We start from the raw sequence: 25,182 nt of genomic DNA on the forward strand, positions 1-25,182 counted from the left end.
GATACCTGAGCAAATGAAATAAAGATTGAAATGAATAGATTATAAAATATGATAAAAATATGATTAGCGCTGCCGAAGTTTTAAATGATGGTTTTCAATATTAGTAGGCCTACTGAGGTGCCTACTGGGGGTTCCGTTACATTACCCCCTTCTAAGAAAACATTTTGTCCTCAAAATACGAGGTAATATTGAAAAGATATATACATAATAAAATAGACACCAGTTATCAGACAATAGATCTACGGTCACATTATACAAAACCAAGTCCTACATCACAATTACCAGTAATGCCATTCCTGAGCAAAGGAATCCACCATCATCAATCTCGTCTCAGGAATCAGGACTATTAACGGACATCCAACATCATAATGTCACTGGATAGCAAATCTACAGTCATCTCCTGGTTCATCGTAAATCACATTGACATTCAGATATTTTTAAGCTTACCAAAAAAAAATAAGACAACAGTATAAAAAGTCATCATGGTGATGGTCATGAAGAACGAGAGTTAATTAATGCTTACGTTAACTTCCTGGATAAACAATCAACTCAGTTGAATTTCGTTAAATGCACACGAGAACTGTATCCAGAATTATGAAATACACGAATGATTGAAAACAGTTAATGCACAGATTATTTCCAATGTTTACATGCACGCAAAATGTTTGAACTGCTACTGACAGCCCGTGTCCCATAAGCAGGAACTACTTTCGGCGCGTTTTTAGAATTTGCAAAATTGAGCAGCCAAAATAATGAATTCTGGTACGAATTCTGATTCTCACATCTACATAAACACATTTTTAACAATGTTTGCAAAAACAAATAATAATTCAAGAGAATTATCCCTTTTATGTTGAGGAATAAAACATACTTTAAACATGTGAGATAAATTTATCTCCAGAAACATTTAATTTGCGCTATTTACCTTGGAAACAAACATGTACAGTTGTAAACATGTACACACATGTGCGTCAGCATGAAGAGTTCGTTCGTCGCACACGTACATGTCATTTCATAATCATTCATTGAATCAGCTGTTCGCCAAACAATAATATTTGAAAATCGATAATGAACTGTCAAAACAGTTGTACGATATTTACAATAGAAATGTACCAACTGTTCAATGTGGTGAGCAGTTAAATTTTCTATCAACACTTTTGCATGGCTGATGTTCAACCATAATAATTGAAAGATTTCCAGCAATGTTTTCCAGCCAGGATTATAATTTTATAAACAACAAAAATGCGAAATTTTCAACACTGCTTGATGACGTCCATCCATGTCTCTGTGGAATATTATGTCTCTCTGTATAAACGTTGACTGACTACAGAATGGTATTTAAACATGGTGAAACATTGAAGACTGAAAGGTAAAGTGGTGACAATAAATGCAATTTTATACAGACATGTAAGCTTATAAAAGTAAACATACAAATTAATTTCATCAACAATATAAAAAGGTTTATCCATCCTTCCTGGTTGATGACGTCTGTCACTGTGTCAGGTATGCAGTGCAGGCTGTGTCCAATCTTGAAACTTCCATCTTCAGGTAGGAACTGTATTCTGGAACACTTGCACTGAAGTTGTAATCTTCTTCGCCAATGACATGTCTTTGACTTCGTCGTTGTCTTCGTTGCCACTCCGATGCACTTCTATCAGGAATCACACAACACAAGAAGAAATTATTTAAGTTCACATGTTCATGAGTTCTGCAAATGATAAATTGTTCTTGGTAGTTTCCTCTTCCGCTTGTAGTTGTAGTGCATGGCTTGTAGGTGCTGTATCGAGTTCTCAGTTTGTGAGGTTTCCACAGTAATTTTAAAATGTCTGTGAAAATGTCTGTGAGAATGAGTCGTAGAACAGCGCTTTCAAACTTCGTCTTCATAGATTGAGTCGGTAGAACTGGTCGAACATCCATCTGGAAACATCACACCATCGTTGTCGCCTGGTAGTTGTAAACATCTGATGCCAGTGAGGTGCCACATGAATGTCGAAAGTAATTTTGGTTTGTTACTTTCTGTATTCTATGACAATTTCTGAGGGTTTTATGTCTGCTGTAGTGTTAGATTAGAGAGTTCTTGTCTCTCTTGATGAGTCAGCGGACACCTCAAATTTCAGTTTAGTCTGCTCAATTGTATGCGTTGTTGTGTCCACACAACAGGTCTATGGATATGCATACATTATATTGAAGCTATGTAACTTCCATCATTTTTAGAGCAGTATACAGGTAAGTTAAATTAGCATTTGCAATCAAATTATTGCAAGTTTTGGTGTACAATGAAAATCTTGTACAAATCTGATGAGGTTAAATTATAAAATACATTGTTCTTGTTGTCATTGAACAATATTGTTTGTTCAAAAGCATTATATACTTTTGAACTGCATCATACCAAATCAAAAGAAAATTCATGCCATTACCGGGGCCCTCGGTAAGTGCACTCTTCAACCTTTGATTTGATATTATAGTGACAATTCTTAACATGAAATACATCATGAAACTCGTGCTACTTTCCACATGTGAAGTCACTAAACCTCTTCATTATTTCTTGTGGTGACAATTCTTAACATGGTTTGAGGTGTAACCATGAAACTCGTGTAACTGCGCATGTTACACATGTGAAGCCACCATAATGTTTCTATAAGTTAACGGATAGTTCGCCTTTTCCAGGCTCGCCTTTGAGCTGAAGGAGATTTTCTCTTTACTCGTTCAGGTGTTGTTTGTACATGTACCTGATTTATTTCGTTCGAAATGTCATCTATCAAGTCAATAATTGTTTTGTCAATGATAGTTTTTGACTCTACATGTACATGACATTTTCTGAGTTCTTCAGCCTTGTAAAAAGACTCTGTTTCCACTGCTATTTGTATCATGGCATTAAAAGAGGCAGGTTTGGCATGTAAAATGTTCAGTCTTACCCGGCTATCTGGTATAGCATTTACAAAGTATTTCTTTGCCAATGCTTGTGTGGAAGAATCCGGCATTGTAGGAAAGACTATTTTAACCATTGTGCGAATATCATGAGCCAGATCAGGTAAAGTTTCATTAGGATTTCTGACTCTATTATTTAATTTCATCCAAAATAATTCTTCCTGGTTTTCATGACCAAACCTTAGGTTCAAGGAAGTTACCAGTGATTGGAAGTTGTGTCTTTTTGAAACGTTCACGTCACTTAATACTCCCTGTGCCGTACCTCTTAAATTTGCAGCTAAATGCATAGCTTTATCATAATCGTTCCAATTATAGTATTCTGCTATCAGTTCGAATTGTAGCAGGTAATTGGACCATGATGTTGTACCATCATATTTATCTAGTTTGATGTCAGGCTTGTTTGGTGCATGCTCATAGTCATTAGACTGAGAGTGTGCAGTGGCTTCACTGAATGATGCCATGTTATCCTGCTCATTACTATTTTGGTACTTTGAAGCCGACACATTTGGATCACTGAAACGAGCCTCAGTCAACATTTTGACAATGCATTCTATAGCTGCTTCAATCTGACCAACTTTACTGTGTAAAAAGGCTATGTGCCATTGTTCATGTTTTTCTTGCATGTCTGAGTCCGAGGACTCGTTGCAATTGGCAGTGGTGACTGTCATGGCATTAGTTCAATTTTCTTGACTTCAGCCAAATTATTTGACAGATTCTGTATGCTCTTGGCATGAAGGGTTTGACCTGCTTATTTACAGTATTGTCGTCAAATGCCCTTAACTTTGTGTCAAGTCGGTATCAAAGAACACCTCATTGTGATCTCGATTCCGATTTTCAAGTTTCGAGTCACGTTTTGAATTTCGAAGTTGATTTTCGAGTTTCAAAGTTGTTGAGGTTAATTGCTCTTTAACATGAGGTTTTTATGCTTACTGATCCATCGTTTAAATCTCCTTGATCCTTTACTAACACTATTTGTAGCCAATTTTATAATAATGTAGGTCGAAAATCTGATAAACAGACTTTCTATCCCACCGCTGCCACCAAATGAAACGGATGTGCCTTGGCCTACAAATACAAATATGGACTAAATATGGTAGCGTGAAAGTCCCAAATGATCGATGTGAAATATAGGCCTAAATGTCAGGATCATGAATGGCATAAATACCTGGGCGTCGTTGATTATGAAATGGTTGTAAGATTGATTGTGATTTGCCACGGATTGTGAATTAATTAATTTAAGTAACTTAATTAAAGAAATGAGATCAATAAGGTGACTCATGACAACACGTAAAATTAGCAATATTATATTGTACTGGTTTCCCAGCATAAACTGTAAGCTTCACAATGCACAACAATATATTCAATATTCACGTATCAAGTTTACAACTCCAATCTCATCACTGAAATTATCAGCAAAATAACGACATTATTTAATCACTAAAAATCAGTCACTTCATCCTGTAAAAGTCACGAGTGCATCGGCATAAAAGCTTCACTTATAAAATCATCGTGGGTTTGTTTACAAATGAACAGCTGATTGCTGTAATTTCCTACGCTCAAATTGATGACGAAATTTAGAGTATCGGACTCTATCGCCGATCTCTCAAATACATTTATTATATTATTTATTTATTAAAAGGCCGGCGTATTGATTAGAAAATCGTGACAATTAATAAGATGAATTAACTAAAGAAATTAATGATTTATGATTTATCGACGCGATGCGTATTTTATTTATCTGACTGAAGTTAAAAATAGAAAAGCCAAAACCTGATCACGCCATAGCGAGAACTCACTCGGAATTAATCCGCGCTTACTGAGTCTCCGTGATCCAAAAGTATACAAAAATTATAAGTAAATTAAAAGCACATTTCTAGTCAGATATTATATTAAATACGAATCATTACGAATTATTACAACACTCACGTAGCTGGTCCTAAAAAGGATCAGCGAATCTATCAGAATGTCCGAGTGCGAAGTGCGAGTTGCAAGACATGAAAACACGTCCACCGGTACAAAGCCTGGGCGCAACTCAGCCGTTCCAAAACAACACGAACGGCATTTCTTTTCTATATCGCGCAAGTAATTAGGTCGCGCAATTTGCGTACGCGCTGCGCCTGCAAAGCAAGCACGCGATACCTGAGCAAATGAAATAAAGATTGAAATGAATAGATTATAAAATATGATAAAAAATATGATTAGCGCTGCGAAGTTTTAAATGATGGTTTTCAATATTAGTAGGCCTACTGAGGTGCCTACTGGGGGTTCCGTTACAATATCAACTTTATTTCCCTAATGTGTTAGCAACACATATCCAAAATTTTAACGAAATCCGTTGATAGTAAGCTTTCCAAAATGAAGTGAATTTAAATCATCAGTGATGTACCTCCTTTTGGCTTCTATCTGTAAAAGCATGTAAGCTACATTGATACCGATACCACCAATAAAGCGAGAAGATTTGCCCCTTCATTTTGCATACCACTTTGTCCAATTTTTTTTGTAATTTCTTCACAAAATGCAAAAATGCAAAAAAAATCAATGGGTGTAGTACCCCTTAATGTAGGCACCGGAGTTTAGCGCGGTTCGGCATAAAAGCGACATTTTCGCGCATTTGGGTGTCCAAAGCGCATTTTTGGATTCCATCGAGAATGTTCACGATTTTGACCCATCGATAAGCTTAAAGTTAAAACTTACGATTTTATGCCCCAAATCGGCAGCATTTACAAGAAAATTCACTCAATATTGGTTCTAACTTCACTTATGTACATCAAAATACAAATAACGATCATTAAACCAAGCATAATGTGGGGAAATTTGCCCTTGCTTTCGACATTTCGATCGACGATTTGTGATGGTCGCCATCTTTATTTTTTATTTTTTCCAGAAACTGGAAATGAACCGGAAGTCGTTCGTAATTGATTGACATGCCATTGTTTTACCGATGTTTTTTTCGTGTTTTGCATTGAAAACAGGCGATCGCACATTTTAGCGCATTTTGACCTATTTTTTGGCCCATTTTCGCGCATTTTGAAAAGTGGCCAGCGCATTTTGCCGTTTTAAATCGCGCGAAACTCCGGTGCCTACCTTAATGCAACAACTTCCCACAGCGAACATGAAATCTGCAATCTTGACCATCTTTGAAACTGTTCCTTTACTGTACTGTACACTAAATGATGTTTAAAATGTCTCTCCATTTGGATTTGTTCTTGGTAACATTGTGCAAATGTTACAATGGTCCTCCGTAGCACCGGCCCAGAAAGGCCCTAGACCTACCGGAAGACTAAGTCAACAGCGGGCTGCAGACAAAGTCAACCTATCCAACCGGGATGAAGGCCATGGAGTTTTATCAAGTTCTTTGCTGTTCGGTCCCACTGAAATTGATTATATAATGCGCAATATAAAAATGACGATTCATCAAATTGTTTGGGTTTAAATGGCCAGTTAAGAGGGGGATTCTCCTTCACTGAACTTGTGTATAAATCGCTGCCCGGTGGTGAGCAATTAATGGTTTGTTATAATGTAAACAATTTAATTTCCTTTCTCTTGGTTTCTTTCTTTTTCTTTTATGTTTCTTGCATTTCCCTTTTATTTTTGTTTTCTTCTTCTTTCTTCTACGCGAATCAACTTTGATTCGCCTATGTACCAAGTCAGGCGAATCACAGCGCGAATCGATTCAGTGATTCGCGTCCAAATTCGAGCCCCTGGACAAAAGACAATTTGGCGTCCGCATGAGTGAGCACAAACGGGAAGCAGAGAAAGCGGGCCAGCTTACATTTTGTAAATACACACGCTCCAAAAGAACAGAATCTCTTACGGAAATAAATAAATCCGCAATTACTGATCATGTGTCAAAGAGAAAACCATATCATAGACTGGGACAGTTCATCAATCATCGACAGAGAAGAAAATCGCAGAGCAAGACGGGTAAAGGAAGCGATCTGGATTCGCAAGAGAGGGGACAAGACCATGATCAGAGACGAGGGCACATTCTTTCTGAGTCACATGATTTTTGATCCTCTACTCAAGTCAAGACCACCGCTGGAGACAGGAATACTACTTCCGGGAAAATCAAAACATCCGGTCAAGGTTCCCGCTCCAAGCAGATGGATCAATAACATCATCAATGCTTTGAGAAAGCCAGAAGGTTTCTGGCGAAACTGTCAGCAGAAAAACATAAGTTTTTCACTTGGTCTTGACAAATTAACTCTTTTCATTTCAATGTTTTGGAGATCTGTGAATTAGTTCCTGGACATAAATTGGCATTATATAGGTATCCTAGGTGAATTCAAATTTGCCATCAAATTGCATCGTTTTATATATCAAATTAAAGCCCTTGAGTAAACTAAGCCAAAACTGAAAACCTTTTTTTCATAGCACTTTCCGTAGCAAAGTTACATCTTGTCAAAGATTGACTTTCATCAAAAAGATTCAGCTAGCAAAATTCCCCAAAAGCGGCATTTCGGGGTGTTTCTAGATCTTAGTCTCATGGCGATGGCAGCTTTTTTAATGGAACTGCTATCAAAATCCTCTAAAATTCCATGTGCGACTTGATTATCACCATAAAAAATCATATATTTGGGTCAAGTGAAGTATAGAAAACATATTTATGTAGGTTTCCTTCACCCACCTATTCTCGAAAAAAAATTCAAATTTCTATGTAAATATGCATTGTGTTGGGGCCCGGTCTCGGCGAATTAAGCTGACTAGTAAATGTGTTAACTAAGGTTTGCCTAGGTTACCTACATTATAGCCTTAGTGATAGTCTACTGTGCACTGAAGATGTTCATGAATCATGTTTCACTCAAATTCGCTGTGTTAACAAAATGACAAATTCAATTCAATATTTGCATTGCCAAGCCATGAACTTGAAACTTGATTCACTGAAGCATGGAAGACAAGCAATATCAACATGATCAATGCCAATGCAAGAATTAAAATAAATGCATGAATGCATGATAATGTATCAATGTTTCCCATGCACACGAATCAGTGCCTAAGATTTAATACAAGTAGGAGATGATTAACTTACATGTAAATATTCATGCGATTAATCCTCAAGTCCTGTTTAGAATGAATAACTGCAGAAACGGGAAAATATTCAAGAAGATGTACAACTCAAAAATCCCATCTCAGTGAGCCGCCATGTCTTGTTTATAAACTCACAAAGTTGCCAGTCTGATTCAGTCAATGCGAAATCGAGATCCTAGAAACACCTCATCAAAATCGCTAATGATATTAATGGTGACACGCCATGGCATGGCATTAAAGGCCCATTCAGTGATTTGCTCATCCGGACGATCGTAAAAATCATCAAAATTCAGATTTTGGTACCTTTGTAATTGGCATAGATGTGCTAACATAGCCTGCTAGTGGTTCGGTCGAAAGCCGTGTATTTTAGACAAAATAAAGCATTTGCATGATTCTGGACTTTTGATACTGACAGTACAAAAAGTCCGACTCGAGATCGAGAAGCTCACTCTCCACCGTACCAACACGCGTTGCGTATTGTTTCTACTACTTATTACATCAGTAGCTACTATTTTAAACAAAATACACAATTTTAACTGTTTATCATATTTGAATTGACCGTTAGTTTGCCTCGGTGACCTTTAATTGCTTATTTTGTTTTCTACTACAAAAATTAAGCGTCTGTTTTAAATCAATTTAGACTCTACTTCCCCGTGTTAGAAACACTGGACTAGGAAGTTTTTCCAGTCGATTAGTAGCGCACTGTACGACAATCTCGATTTTCTCGAGTCGATCTGAGTTGAAGTAGAAAACCTTTCTAAAACTTCTGTTTTTGACTAATTTGTCGATGTATTCAGGGAAAAGTGGTTTAATGAAATTCTGTAGACTTATTCTTTATTTCTAAGCAACTCTGACAAATTTCCATTTTTTAAATGTTCCTGTGAAATCACTGAAAGGGCCTTTAAATAATGTGCCCCCACCCTTCCCTCCTAATGCTACGCTACTGCCTAGCCAAAAAAGGTAGCTAAAGGTGGGCAAGGAAAAAAAGAAAGAAAGAAAGAAAAATATTTCTTTGATTCAAAGGTTAAAGACTGATCCCAGCGCAAGTGTAAGAGCTTGTAAGAAAATTAGAATTATTCATAAATTGCTTAAAAGTGAAGAAAAGGTCATTCAAATTGTCATTTAGTATTTTTGAATGACAAATTTAGCAAAAAATTAAGAAAACAGCTGTACTGACCAAGTTGAAGCCCCATTCAAATACATGTAGCTAAAGATACTGTCCGTATCTAAATTACAGATTCGTGTAAAATGTCTTATTTTGTCAACGGTACTAAAATAAGTTTTTGCCCCCAAATAACTGATACAATGAATGCAGCAATTTGCATACTGTCAAATTCAAGACACGTTTACATATGGTCACTGAAAAAACAGCTCATTTAAATACAACCATATTACAGACAGCAAATTAAAAAAGAATCCAACAGAAAATCTGGGTCGGTTGGGAAAACAGGGATGGCTTTGCCCCCCCCCCCCCGGTCCATATGATGGGGAGGAGAGGATGACATGGGGGAAAAACGTGTCATACCTTGGGTTTTAAACTCGATGACCATCCATCGTATTCATCATGATCATTTGGGGCAAATTGCTGCATTTTATGCATTTTCAGCTAGGTTTCCCACCATGGGGAGGGGGGGGGACTCAACTTTAGAAGTGACTATAGGCCTATGTGCAATCCCTTTTTTGAAGTTGAATATACCGGTACCCGGTACACCTTTTTCATACCAGATGACCCCCCCCCGCTCCATTTTTTTCTACCCGATGACCCCGCCGATGCGATGACCCTTTTTAAAAATGTTCTACCTAATGGAATGACTCCTCTTTTTTCAAAATATATACCCAAAACAACATTCTGTAATATAGAGCTTTATGGCACATGAAATCGGGGACTGAATGGGTATTTAGGACCCGGCGAGACTGACATTTTTGAACTTTTGTATCAACAGAACTATCGTCAGTAGATAGTAAATAAGTCAGTTTTTACAGACTGCCTTTCCCTCCACCAAAACATAATAAAAGCTCATAAATATAGTATTGTCCACAAAAATAATTGTATTTTCAAGTTCATTGTGTAATTGGTATAACATCGTTGGTAAATATTAATTATTATTTCGATCTCCGCGGGCGCGTGCCTCAAACTTCTAACACCCGCGGTACCCGTGACCCAGCAGACTCACGGCACCCACCCACCCAAAAACCCACCCACCGAACTGGCACCATAACACCATTCGATCTCGGCACCATGCACAACCAAAACATTGATAACCGGAAGTAACAGCCGAAATCAATTAATTTTCACGTGACACGCCAATCTTGACCCAGGTCACACACACATTTCAAAGCTGTTGTGCCGATGTGGAAATCTCATGTCGAGTGAACAACTTCCGAGATTAGAATCTGTCTTTTGTATGAAAATTAGAGACGATTTGGACTTATTACAAGCAAGGAAAACGTATTATCTTGTCTGTGGTGAGTTTAATTTATAGAAGATCTCTTTGTATTTCGTTGAAATTTCCACAAAATGGGGGCGTGTACATTTTCAGATTTTGTGATTTTTAAGCTTACTTCAAGTTCAACAAGAAATGATCATGACGTAGAAGGTGAATTCAAATTTGCCATCAAACTGCATCATTTTATATATCAAATTAAAGCCCTTGAGTAAAGAAAGCCAAAACTGAAAACCGTTTTCTCATAGCACTTTCCGTAGCAAAGTTACATCTTGTCAAAGATTGACTTTCATCATATATATTCAGCCAACATTTAACATGTTTAATGCTTCAATTAAAAAACCAAACAGCATAGTCTCATGATAGCGCGTTTTGGGTCAAGCTGGGAGAAAAAAATCCCAGGTCGACCTAGTCGGGATTATGCACGTTCAGTTTCTCACGCGTTTGAACGGGAATTGGATTGCGTACTTTTTCTATGTCTAGTGAGCAAATTTCTTCAATGTTTTGAGAAAATGATGTCAAATTTTCTATTCTATATTGTTTGGTAATAATGTCTTTTGCCAATAGTATGTTTAAAGTTGTAATTTTGTGTTTTTGATCGTAAAGATCGGATATTTTCGTTCCCGATTCGAATTCTGAACCCTTCGCAAGGGTGCCGATTTCGGTAGAACTTTGACGATAATTTTGCCTTTTTGGACACTAAAATGCATTCGATCCTTAATTTTGTTTCAACCGAGTCTTAAATTAGCAAGCACAATAAGGTTGGTACCACTTTTACATTGATAAAAAATTTTAAGATTTTTTTTTCAAGTTTCTAACCGGCGCAAATCGTTAAGTGTGTACTTCTCATTGACATCCAAAACGGCGTTTACAAGCCAGTCCTTAATATACATAGGTACGGCGTATATAGGACTGGCAAGCAAGTCTAAGGTCGACCCAAAATAGCATATCGCGCACGCGCACGATAGACCACCTAAGTTATCGCATTATCGTAAATCGGTTTCTCTCACCCAGGTCAACCGTAAATTTTGGGTTGCCACATTCGGCCCGCAAACGCCCAGGATTTTTAGCCAGGTCGACCCACGACAAGCATGCAAATAGGCCTACATACGTGACCCGACCATGGCGATATACATGTAACGAGTATAAACCATTGTAGGAAAAGCGTTCATTCATAACTTTTGCAAGCGCCGGTGACTTTATCATTTTGTTTTGGCATCTAAATTAATTCACAGTCATAGGCCTACTTTCATATTCATATTAAAGTATTCTTGTTTTAGTTTGCAAAATACAACTTAAGGCAAATTTAAGGAGATATAGTCATACTTCCAAGTTTTTTCCTTTCTAAGAATAGATTCTTATTTAAATGTTTGTTTTCACTGATCACATTATCCCCTTTTAATTTCGAGCCAAACAAATGAGGTAAAACAAAGAATGGTTTAATCCTGCTGGCAGGTTTATATTTTGATTTTTAGTGTAATTGGCCTATTTTATTTGTGCAAATTTCATATATATATTTATGTCCTTGTAATAATATATCTACCAAAAAAACGTTGACAACGTAAAGAAATCAGCAAGTTAAAAACAACCCACCTCGGCTCACTTTTTGAAACTTGGTCCCATTTGTAAAAGGTATACTGATTTAAACTTTATCATATATAAATTTAAAACATTTCCAGAAGTGAAATGTATCTTTAATGTGCAGATGCGATATTAATTTGTAAGCTTTCTGGAACGACCTGAAAGGTTATTATCTTGTTCTTGCATAATAATCATGATTAATGATTGAATTAAGCAAATAACAAGTAGGCTTGTAATCTTGTTGGAAACGCTGTGTTCTGTTGAAATAAAATAAAAACACTGATTTGCTGTTGGTGTTAAAAATGGGACCAAGTTTCAAAAAGTGAGCGAGGTGGGTTTTTTAAACTTGCTGATTTCTTTACGTTGTCAACGTTTTTTGGTAGATTTCTTTTCTTTTTATGAATGTAGCCAAGCAGCTCCAAGCTTGGAAAGTATTTTTATTCAAGGCAAAGTAAATATGTAAAGAAAATGTAAATATGAACAACACACACCCAATGTTGACAATGCCACAGAGACACAGAGAGTAAGTCCGATTTAGGCCTACTTCAAGTCGGAACTGGTATTATATTTAAGCCTATACTACTAAAGCGCCTAAACGCCCCGAGTAGGCAATATAATCGTGATTTAATGTTTGTGGTTCTTTGTAGCCCTGCGGGGCAACCTAGTTGGATATTCCTATTAAGCGGCGGTTGTCGGCGATCTTTCGTGGTTTGTGGTTTTCATCAAGCCCTGCCTTCTATCGGGAGCTAATTATAGTTTAAGCTTGTTGGATATCCATATTTCGTGGTTTCTGGTTCTTTGTAGCTATGTGGGGCAATCTATAGTTGCATATCCAAATTTCGCGGTTTCTGGTTCTTTATAGCCCTGCGGGGCAATCTAGTTGGATATCAATATTGAACTGCAGTTGATGTTGATCTTTCGTGGTCTTAATTTGTTGGGTATCCATATTTCGCGGTTTGTGGTTGTTTATAATCGATAGGCCTGCGGGCAATCTAATTGGATATCCAAATTTAGTGGTTTGTGGTTCTTTGTAGCCCTATTAAGCGGCGGTTATCGGCGATCTTTCGTGGTTTGTGGTTTTAATTTTCCTCATCAAGCCCTGCCCTCTATCGGGAGCTAATTTATAGTTTAAGCTTGTTGGATATCCATATTTCGTGGCTTGTGGTTCTTTGAAGCCCTGTGGGGCAATAGTTGCATATCGAAATTCCACGGTTTGTGGTTCTTTATAGCCCTGCGGGCAATCTAGTTGGATATCAATATTGAGCGGCAGTTGTTGGCGATCTTTCGCGGTTTGTGTTTTTAATTTTTTGGATATCCATATTTCGCGGTTTGTGGTTCTTTATAATCGATAGGCCTGCGGGAAATCTGGTTGGATTTCCAAATTTCGCGGTCTGTGGTTCTTTGTTTCTTGGATATCCCTATTAAGCGGTGGTTGTCGGCAATCTTTCGCGGTTCTTGATTTTAATTTCCCGTATCAAGCCCTGCCCTCTATCGGTAGCTAATTTATAGTTTAAGCTTGTTGGATATCCATATTTCGTTGTGTGTGATTCTTTATAGCCCTGTGGGGCAATCTAGTATATATCCAAATTTCGCGGTTTGTGGTTCTTTATATCCCTGTGGGAAATCTAGTTGGTTAACAATATTCGGCGGCAGTTGTTGGCGATCTTTCGCGGTTTGTGATTTTAATTTGTGACAATTTATAATATTTATTCCAAATATAATTTCAATGTGAGCTGTGAACAGAGCCACTGATAAATGTGTTTTAAATGACGAAAATATCATGATCGTCAGGCATGGTGAAAGCATCTGGGTGGTGAAAGTAGGCCCTAGGTCTACATGTGAATAAAAAATCAAACATGTTTGTTTGATGAAAAAAAAAATAATATCACAATAGCAATGGATGTTGAAATGGTGTTATTCTTGATTTATGACAATAAATTGGTTAATAAAACATTTTTAAAAAAAGGTGGTGGGAAGTTTCGAACTTGTTAAGTGGATTAGAAGTCCATGGCCTTAACCACTTCGCCACGTGGACGTCCCGATATAACGACGTGTGAAAGTGGAGTATTTATTAATATGAATGTATGCTGTGGTCCGTAAAGAATAAAAGAATTGTGAAAAACTTGATTTTTTTGGCGAATGGGATCCAGAATTTGTATGTAGGGTATCCAGGAAAATGCTAGGGTATATTCTGAAAGTGAATCTCAAAAAGTAGTGCGACAGTGACAGCCATGTATGGCTGTAGCAGTGACGAAAGATTCTGGATATCAGTATGATTAGCTATGATTTGCCACTAATTTTGGCTATGAAATACCGCGTGAAATAAACAAGAATGTTTGTTTATTATCAAACAATCGGATTGACTGTAAGATTGGTGTAACTTTTGAATTAATGAGTTATTAAAATATTACACTTTGGACAGTAAATAAGATTTAGCATGGTTTTAGATATATTTTGTACCCAGCGAAAAATATCATAGAACAATAGCGCTTTTTTGTTTCGTGTAAATATAGTCTTGCGGTGCATCTGTTTATTCTTCTTTATCAGTCGTTTTTTTAAAACTTGCTGGTCATGCTACCGCATGACTCTAATTTTCCATGTCATGTTTATTTATACTATTATATAATGTGCAATACTTGTGTAATTATAAATGTTTTAAATTTTGTCTGTTATTCTAAGTATCTTTAATTATAAAATAGTTATTTGTAATATTTCTCTGTAATTTGGCCCATGGCCACCAATGTGAAATAAAATATATATATGAAATATGAAATGAAAATTGTGATTCATTCCAATGCCTACAATGCGTGTACTACATGTACATGTACGCTCGCCGATCGTATTACATGTAACTGCACGGAGCATCAATAAGTATTCGCACATCACCCAAACTCACCTTGTTGCTATTAAATAAAATATCAAATATATCCAAGAAAATACAGGTTACAGTGTGTGTTTATCATTTATTTATCATCAATAAATTCATGTTTGTGCTGGATTTTATCATGCTTAAAATCCGACTATTTTGAATGCAATGGTCTCTAGCCTAGAATGTGAAGCTATCGGTGAGATAATTCTTGGCTAGACTTCTCGAGCTAACCTTATCATATTGATGTCTATCGTGCTATGGTGGGGGAATCTTTACATGTCCCCGATAGCGAGTGCCGTTCGACACAATTTCAATGGAGGCTGAAACAAACTTTCCAGCCGAATATCTCGACGGATTCATACATGTGTACTGTATACACGTACCTAAGAACTTTAAGAAGTTGTATGCTGCTTCAGTTTTCCAAATTTAGATCATTTTCATTGAAAAATCCAACAAAACAAGAGGCTGCTTTGAGCACTAGCTGTAACCCTGTAATGATTTCTAATGAGGCAGCGACTTAGGTCACATGATCACCGCAGCAGCCAGTTTGGTTCCGAATAAGTTCAGCACTAATCTAAGCACTTAGGAAAACACAATTTGGAAGCCAAAAAATGCACCTCGATTTAAAAAAGAAACAATGTGATATACTGAAAATTTAAAAAAGAACCCCCCCCCCCCAAAAAAAAAATGGGGGAATCTTTAGTTAAAAAAAAGTAAATATATATATGTAGACCCTAAATTAGCTAACTAAAAACAAACTATTTGAAATTAATTCTGGATTAAATACTCATATACGGTAACATTTCTTTTCAGATATTATGATGCAGTGATTTAGCAGTCAACAATGAGTGGTTACCAGCGAATGAATCAACCTTCAGTAGATGCTGTTGGTGAATTGGCAACATTCTTGAGGAAACATGGTACATATTTTATTTAAGTTTGGAAACTTTCAGTTGTTACTGTATTTCCCTGCCTACACTTTTTTTGACCCAGGAATGCCAGGATATAGTTTTTTAGGATGTTTTTATTTCCTCATTTTTGGATTTGATTATTAATTATAGCATGGCAAGAATGCAATTTGCAAAATCACCATCATCCTTCTAAATTTTTATCACAAAAAGTTTTTGAACAGAATTTATTTGAATATAGATGAATTGTTGTGGTAACTACATGTACCTACTGACAAATTCTTGATAAATGGGCTATATTCCAGATGAAATTCATACACCCCCTATGAAAGACATGACCTTAATCTCCCACACTGGGGGTGTAGATTTCAAATGGAATCACTCATTCACGTAACTCCATTTGAAATTCACACTCCCTGTGTGGGAGATTAAGGTCATGTCTTGCATAGGGGATGTATGGATTTCAACTGGAATAACTCAATAACTAGTCCTTTTGGAATATCATTAATACATGTATGTGGAGAGTGATTATTATCGGTGTGAATGTACGGTGTCAAGCTGTTTTTGCTATTGTCACTGCCTGAACTCGGAGAATTGCGAAAGGCATATCCCAGATTTACTAATTTTCAGTATTCAGAAATCGCATCAAAATATTTTATAATACTCGAAATTCTATAACTATTCATATTCATTTATATATTTTCCTAACTTAAGTAATCCTTAACTAGCTGTTTTTTGTCAATTGAATTCTTTCACACAGGATCTCAGATTCAGGATAAGACAAACAAATTTTCCTTAAGCTCCGCCTCCTTGGTTTATCTCAATAAATGCTTCCATCATCTCATCCAACACCAAGCAACATCCAAGTCAGCAGGTGCTCCTCACACAAAAAGGGAACAAGATGTTGCTTATCTGCTGGACTTCTTTAAAAGAGCACATGCTGTTAAGGTAAGTAGAAAACATGAAAAAAAAGCATGTAACCTGGGGGGTGTGGGCTGGCAGTGCACCAGGGGTGGGGGAGTTGAGTGGTTTATATGCCCAAAATAGGCTGATTTGTCATGTTTTTGACATAAATCCAGTGGGATTACATACCTGACTGAGCAAGGTAAAATTATACCAAGGATACGAAGATGAAAAAAATGCCTCTAAAAAGAATATTGTGAAGGTTTTGGTCTAGTATAACAACTTGATGTGGGGAATATGCAGACAAGGCAAACGAAAATGTGAAAGGAACAAACAGTCAGCAACTGCTTCATCTAAAGGAAAACCACAGTAAACCAGAAACAAGTGGGTTATTTTTATTGATTTGCTGTAGGGGTTTCCCCTTGGTGGTTTTCTGCCTGTTTATTTTCTGGAAACATCTTGCTTTTTTGTTTTTATTACTCTCCCACATCAAGTTGGTAAATACAATTGTCTCTTTTACGTCCTGCCAGACAGCTAGTAGTCACAACAGCACCAGCATTGAAAAAGTTAGTGGTACACTGACAAAACTAGCAGCAAAAACAAAAATAAAAAGATTTTCTTGGTTTTGTCAAATTAAACTTAATTTAGTTAACAAAGAACAAATCAAAGCAGCTTACTTTAAAAGTAGAAATATTTGTAGAATATTAGTTTTCTCGCTCAATACAGCTATCGCGAAAATGCGCGAATATATTTATTTATGCATACAGTAGGTCTATGTACAAAACCTCAAAATCATGAATTTATAAACAAGCAAAGTAGTTAACTAGACTTAGCTGTGGTCTAAGACCACGAACACAGCCGTGTTATGACCCCTTAATGACCTTTGACCCCAAAATATATGAAAACCCCGTAGACATTGGCTAATGTCAATGTATGTGTGCAGGTGGCATCACTTTGCCATGTTATTTGTGGCAGAAGGGGCATTTTGAAGGTTTTTCGTCTCAGACCGGAAGTGACCCCTTTGACCCCAAATTAAAAAAATACCACATATGAATTGGGTAACCACAATTCATGTGTGAACATACCGTTACTGTCCTATGTTTTTCTTAGCAAATAAAAGTTTTTGAAGGTTGTTCGTTTTATACCGGAAGTGACCCTTAATGACATTTGACCCCAAATCTGTGTACACCCCATAGACACTGGGTAATAACAATACATGTGTGCAAGTGGCATCACTGTCCTACAGAATCTGTGGAAGAAGATGTATTTTAAAGGTATTTCGTTTTATACCGGAAGTGACCCCTTAATGAGATTTGACCCCAAATAAAAAAATACCACATATACATTGGGTGACTGCAGATCACGTGTGAACATACCGTTACTATCCCATGTTTTACTTAGCTTATAATTTTTTTTAAATATTTCGTTTTTTACCGGAAGTGACCCCTTAATGACCTTTGACCCCAAATCTGTGTACACCCCATAGACACTGGGTAATAAAAATGCATGTGTGCAAGTGGCGTCTCTGTCCCACATAATTTGTGGAAGAAGATGCATTTTAAAGGTATTTCTTTTTATACAGGAAGTGACCCCTTAACGAGCTTTGACCCCAAATAAAAAAAAATACCACATATACATTGGGTGACTGCAGATCATATGTGAACATACCGTTACTGTGCTGTTTTATTTAGCTAATAAAAATTTTTGAAGGTTTTTCGTTTTATACCGGAAGTGACCCCTTAATGACCTTTGACCCCAAATCTGTGTACACCACATAGACACTGGGTAATAGCAATACATGTGTGCAAGTGGGTTGCTGTTCGACGTAAGTTGTGGGAGAAGATGCATTTTTAGTTGAAATCACGTTTGTGACCCCTGCGTGACCTTTGACCCCGCAAGTTTCATATGACATGTAGGGGCACGGTCAATGATTATTGTGACCAAGTTAGGTCAAAATCGATGTAAGCGTGTGAGTGCTAGAGCAAATGTAATGGTTGACAGAAAGAAAGAAGAAAGAACCTGTAAGAAAAAGACACAGCCGTGACTAACGCCACGGCTGTGTAAAAATCTGCAAAGTGCAAGTGCAGGATTGTCAAAATAAAATAAAGAAGAAATGATTCTCTTATTTCACTTGCCAGTTGGTTCATAGCACAGTGACCCTTCAAGGAGCTGTAGATATCAGTCATTTCCATGCCTTAAGTATGGGACAGTATTTATTTTGGGACATCAGAGCACATCAGACATATCGAATTGCATTCTGAATACGAAGAATGTCATTCTGATATCAAATAATTTTGATTTTTGAAATTCGCAATTTAATACACATTTTATGGCAAATCATTAAAATTGATATTTTTGATATTTAACAGTACTAAAAGTAAACTTTATAAATCTGATGATTTATACTTAAAGTGTATGTAGGTGGGATGAAAAGCCGACGATCAATTGAAAATTTTGACCTTTCAGTATTGAAGATATGGATTTTTTTCCCAAAACACCAAAAAAAATTAGGTCTTTTTGGGAAAAAATCCATATCTTCAATATGAAAGGTCAAAATTTTCAATTGACCGTCGGCTTTTCCTCCCAGCTACATACACTTTAAGAATATATCATTAGATTTATATAATTTACTTCGAGGACTGTTATATATCAAAATTTGAAAAATATCAAATTTTATAATTTGTCATAAAATTTGTATTATATTGTGATTTTCAAAAATGAAAATTATTTGATATCAGAAAGACATGCTTCAGTATTCAGAATGCAATTCGACAGGTCTGAGGTACTCTCATGTCCCACAAAAAATACTGTCGAAACGCAATAAACGCTCATTCTAGATCCCTTAACCTTCTATAATTCTCTTATATCTCTTGCCAGTTGGTTCATAGCACAGTGACCCTTCAAGGAGCTGTAGATATCAGTCATTTCCATGCCTTGACCTTCTATAATTCTCTTATATCTCTTGCCAGTTGGTTCATAGCACAGTGACCCTTCAAGGAGCTATAGATATCAGTCATTTCCATGCCTTAACCTTCTATAATTCTCTTATATCTCTTGCCAGTTGGTTCATAGCACAGTGACCCTTCAAGGAGCTATAGATATCAGTCATTTCCATGCCTTAACCTTCTATAATTCTGTTATTTTTCTTGCCAGTTGGTTCATAGCACAGTGACCCTTCAAGGAGCTGTAGATATCAGTCATATCTATGCCTTGACCTTCTATAATTCTCTTATATCTCTTGCCAGTTGGTTCATAGCACAGTGACCCTTCAAGGAGCTATAGATATCAGTCATTTCCATGCCTTAACCTTCTATAATTCTGTTATTTTTCTTGCCAGTTGGTTCATAGCACAGTGACCCTTCAAGGAGCTGTAGATATCAGTCATTTCTATGCCTTGACCTTCTATAATTCTCTTATATCTCTTGCCAGTTGGTTCATAGCACAGTGACCCTTCAAGGAGCTGTAGATATCAGTCATTTCCATGCCTTGACCTTCTATAATTCTCTTATATCTCTTGCCAGTTGGTTCATAGCACAGTGACCCTTCAAGGAGCTATAGATATCAGTCATTTCCATGCCTTGACCTTCTATAATTCTCTTATATCTCTTGCCAGTTGGTTCATAGCACAGTGACCCTTCAAGGAGCTATAGATATCAGTCATTTCCATGCCTTGACCTTCTATAATTCTCTTATATCTCTTGCCAGTTGGTTCATAGCACAGTGACCCTTCAAGGAGCTGTAGATATCAGTCATTTCCATGCCTTAACCTTCTATAATTCTCTTATATCTCTTGCCAGTTGGTTCATAGCACAGTGACCCTTCAAGGAGCTGTAGATATCAGTCATTTCCATGCCTTGACCTTCTTAGAAATCAAACGAGTGCCTGTCCATCTGCTGGTGGGATTGAAAGATTTAAGACGTCAACTTGAGGTTCTTATATGCTCCAGAAGTCTAACATCAATAAGTGTAAGTATATGGGTTAGAAATCAAACGAGTGCCTGTCCATCTCCTGGTGGGATTGAAAGAATTAAGACGTCAACTTGAGGTTCTTATATGCTCCAGAAGTCTAACATCAATAAGTGTAAGTATATGAATGCCACACTTTTACTCTGATTTAAAAACAAAACAAAACTTGATGTAATCTGATGGGAATGACATTTGTTACATCTGTTTCCAAATGGGCTATTCCAGTTGATTCCAGCCCACCACTCGAGGCCAAAAATGCACAATTTTATTGAATTAGTCAATAATTTGGTGAATTTTGGCAACAATTTCTAAATGTACAAATGCTGCCTAGCACTTAAGATATCCTTGCTACAACTATGTTAGATTCACAGTGGATTACAACTCCAGAACAAGAAAGAAGCCTGATCAACACAGCAAACTTAACAATCCATGCTTTTTTCTTATCATTGATTTTGCACTTATTTGTTTCAGTCATTACTTCAATCGTGTGGAGGAGATATGACATCATCAGCTCCATGGCCTGCCTTGCATACAGTCAATCTCAGTCATAACCACATAGATAAATTAGATGACTCTTTGGTAAGTACACGCATGGATACTCTGATTTTGAATAACAATGACTTTTCAAGTAGGGTCGGTCAGTCTGGAATTTTTTCTTCTGCGCATCTGTGTGGCCTCGCGATGTAAACAACGCGGAGGAAGCGGATGCATCGTTGTTAAATGACAATGGTGAAACATGGTTGAATCCCTAAGTGTACTATAAGTCTATATTTTTAGGTTTATATTGACTTTATCCTTATTTCTTTTCAGAAACTGCTACCATCAGTAAAAGTTCTTGACCTAAGTCATAATGATATCAAACATGGCAGGAATTATTTAGAGGTAAGGCCCTTTGTTTAGAGTTTTCTTAAAGGGATATACAGTATTTACAGTATATGAGTCGGAGGGGAACATGACCTAGTGATATTTGCACTTAAAGAGTGAGACAAATAAATCTGAAACAAAAGAGGAATGGAATGGGCAAGGAGATCCCAAAGCTTGATATAAGTGGGTGTCATTTCTGCCCCATGTGCATGTTTTTTCTGAGCAGGGGAAAGCACCCAAACTCCCATTCTAATAGTATATTACTTTAGAGACCCACAAGACCTGTGGAAATATAACTGTAATTATTGGCTTCCTTGACTCATTTCCTAAAAGATCAACATGTTAATATTAAGAAGTAGTTAAATGGCTAAAACTGGACAAATGTTGAAATTGAGATAAATGCAGAAATTTGGAGGTAAAAACAATAAAATACATACGAAAATAGACGTCATAAAACTTCATAACTTTAGAACCAATTGTCCTATGGACGCAATAAGTAGACCAAACACAACTATTGCCGGAGCTGGATCTTTACCATCCGAATCTTTTATTTCCTTTCATTTACACAGTTGATCAAGTGTCAACTGTGTTCTTCATACTTAATTTAATATCGCATATCACTTCAGACAGCTATATCATCTGATATTTTAAATAGATATAAATTCAAATTCATTAGCGCCTCAGACAGCTATATCATGTGGCTTATTCTTTAAAAGCAATATATAACAATCATTGAAATCATATATGTATCAGACAGCAATATCATCTGATACCCTTTTTACGCAATCAGACAGCTATATCATCTGATATTTTAAATAGATATACATTCAAATTCATTAGCGCCTCAGACAGCTATATCATCTGGCTTATTCTTTAAAAGCAATATATATCAATCATTGAAATCATATATGTATCAGACAGCAATATCATCTGATACCCTTTTTACGCATAATCAGACAGCTATATCATCTGATGCCATTTATGGTCCTGAAGTGAGACGACCCACTTCAAATCCCAAACAGCATATTTGGCTTGGACCTAATCATTACTCATTTCCGAATTAGGACAACCCCATTCAATTTCCAAACATCCTAATTTGGAATTGACATTAAATATTAAGTATGTGAAAACATTCCCAATGACTTGCTCAAATGCAGCAATGTATCTCCATTTTGATTCATATATTGGACAAAATGGTAAAAAGCAAAAGAAACAATGCCATTTAATATCATATTTTTTATAAAGGGAGTGGTGGGTGGGTTTTAAATTTTTCTGACCTCTTCGGATGGTATCGAAACAGCTTATGAATTTTCCCGGCAACAATTTCTGTGAAAACAGCCACGCCCCCAGAACCGCTGCCTATGATTGGCTACTGGCCCTTTGACTCGACACGGGCATGGATGCACAACAGGTGTCGGACTGATGTCACAACACGCATGGCACCACCTTTTATTGATCTACAGGACAATGAAACCCTTTTCAACAAAACCCAGGGCTTATTACGCTAATGACAATTTTGGTTTTGATTGAAGTTTGCTCAATCAAAACCCGATTGTCCTATGGACGCAATAAGTAGACCAAACACAACTATTGCCGGAGCTGGATCTTTACCATCCGAATCTTTTATTTCCTTTCATTTACACAGTTGATCAAGTGTCAACTGTGTTCTTCATACTTAATTTAATATCGCATATCACTTCAGACAGCTATATCATCTGATATTTTAAATAGATATAAATTCAAATTCATTAGCGCCTCAGACAGCTATATCATGTGGCTTATTCTTTAAAAGCAATATATAACAATCATTGAAATCATATATGTATCAGACAGCAATATCATCTGATACCCTTTTTACGCAATCAGACAGCTATATCATCTGATATTTTAAATAGATATACATTCAAATTCATTAGCGCCTCAGACAGCTATATCATCTGGCTTATTCTTTAAAAGCAATATATATCAATCATTGAAATCATATATGTATCAGACAGCAATATCATCTGATACCCTTTTTACATAATCAGACAGCTATATCATCTGATGCCATTTATGGTCCTGAAGTGAGGCGACCCACTTCCAATCCCAAACAGCATATTTGGCTTGGACCTAATCATTCCTCATTTCCGGAATTAGGACAACCCCATTCAATTTCCAAACATCCTAATTTGGAATTGACATTAAATATTAAGTATGTGAAAACATTCCCAATGACTTGCTCAAATGCAGCAATGTATCTCCATTTTGATTCATATATTGGACAAAATGGTAAAAAGCAAAAGAAACAATGCCAACCAAGGACCTAATCTAGGGACTTGCCTAATAGCTGAAAATTGGAAAGTAAAAACCTGCACAAAAAAAACTCGTTGTGAGAAAAAACAGGAAAACCTCCCAATGGCAGCGTGTATCTGTTCTAGTTACTAAAGAGCATCCCTACCAGGAACATGCCATGAAATGCATTGATCAGTTAAATTTTTCTGACCTCTTCGGATGGTATCGAAACAGCTTATGAATTTTCCCGGCAACAATTTCTGTGAAAACAGCCACGCCCCCAGAACCGCTGCCTATGATTGGCTACTGGCCCGCGACTCGACACGGGGCATGGATGCACAACAGGTGTCGGACTGATGTCACAACACGCATGGCACCACCTTTTATTGATCTACAGGACAATGAAACCCTTTTCAACAAAACCCAGGGCTTATTACGCCAATGACAATTTTGGTTTTGATTGAAGTTTGCTCAATCAAAACCCGAATATGCTAGATCTTTGGTGTTTTCAGTATATTATAGCCTAATTTTTGTAGAAGGTAATGATTATAGTAACAATTACTTTTCAAAATGCCTCCTTTGGCCCCCATGGACCAGATTGTGTCACATATAGACCCTATATACAGCCAGAACGGTATAGCAATAAAAGCCAGTTGAAGATGGCAGTCATACCTATCACCTGTTTTATAGTATTATCATGCAAATTGTCCTGTGTAGGCCTCCTACTGGACAGAATTTTATTTAAATGAGGATGAGTGATGTCATATTGCATACAGTCAATTGCGGGTATCGCTTTGATAATTATATCATGGCATAAACTTTCGTAATCCTACTTTTTTCCAGGATTTGTCAGAAATAGTTCACCTGAATCTGAGTTTCAACAGAATGGAGACTATGCCAGCCCTAGGTCTTGTAGCCAGAACCAACCTCAAGTCATTATCATTAAAGCATAACAACCTAGAGAGTCTGGCTGGTTTGGAAGATTTCAGCACCTTGGAGGTGCTTGATGTAGCTACCAACTGTATATTTGACAAGATGGAGCTTAGGATGCTGGGATATCTGCATAATATTAAGGCTGTAAGTGCATTTTATTGAGATTTTACTCCTTGTTACCAACAACCAATTTTACATACAGGTTGATATTTAGAGAATAAAGATATTGTTTTTAGCCGCTGGAGTGCATCTATCGTCTCATATAACACAGGCGACATCATTATTTTAAGTAAAACAACGAGGCGGAGCCGAGTTGTTTTACGCTAAAAATAATGATGTTGCCGGGGTTATATGAGACGATAGATGCACGAGAGCGGCTAAAAACAATACCTTTATTCTCATTCTTAAACACTTCAATTCAAAATAATAAAAATATCATAAGTATTACATATTTTAATCAAATTAAATTCTACATTTTACAAGGA

The 25,182-nt window shown here is 36.8% G+C and overlaps 2 protein-coding genes across 3 annotated transcripts in view; one reads left to right on the forward strand and one right to left on the reverse strand.

Annotated features, from left to right (window-relative positions):
• LOC140160720 (uncharacterized) overlaps nt 1–8,094 on the reverse strand; it is a 42,882-nt gene extending 34,788 nt beyond the window's left edge. The window contains 1 exon segment of the mRNA XM_072184019.1: nt 7,958–8,094. The gene's annotated coding sequence lies outside the window, so the exon portion shown is untranslated.
• A 2,187-nt stretch (nt 8,095–10,281) lies between these two features.
• The window catches only part of LOC140160728 (serine/threonine-protein kinase 11-interacting protein-like), a 41,700-nt gene continuing 26,799 nt past the window's right edge, over nt 10,282–25,182 (forward strand). For both annotated transcript variants that reach the window (XM_072184030.1, XM_072184038.1), the window contains exons 1-7: nt 10,282–10,422; nt 15,664–15,770; nt 16,519–16,706; nt 20,459–20,626; nt 21,098–21,205; nt 21,437–21,508; nt 24,608–24,841. In XM_072184030.1, the coding sequence (XP_072040131.1) occupies nt 15,695–15,770; nt 16,519–16,706; nt 20,459–20,626; nt 21,098–21,205; nt 21,437–21,508; nt 24,608–24,841 (846 nt within the window). In that variant the 5' untranslated portion in view covers nt 10,282–10,422; nt 15,664–15,694. The remainder of the gene's footprint in view (nt 10,423–15,663; nt 15,771–16,518; nt 16,707–20,458; nt 20,627–21,097; nt 21,206–21,436; nt 21,509–24,607; nt 24,842–25,182) is intronic.

The sequence above is a fragment of the Amphiura filiformis genome, chromosome 1 (genome assembly GCF_039555335.1).
Source record: "Amphiura filiformis chromosome 1, Afil_fr2py, whole genome shotgun sequence".
Classification (NCBI taxonomy): Eukaryota; Metazoa; Echinodermata; class Ophiuroidea; order Amphilepidida; family Amphiuridae; genus Amphiura; species Amphiura filiformis.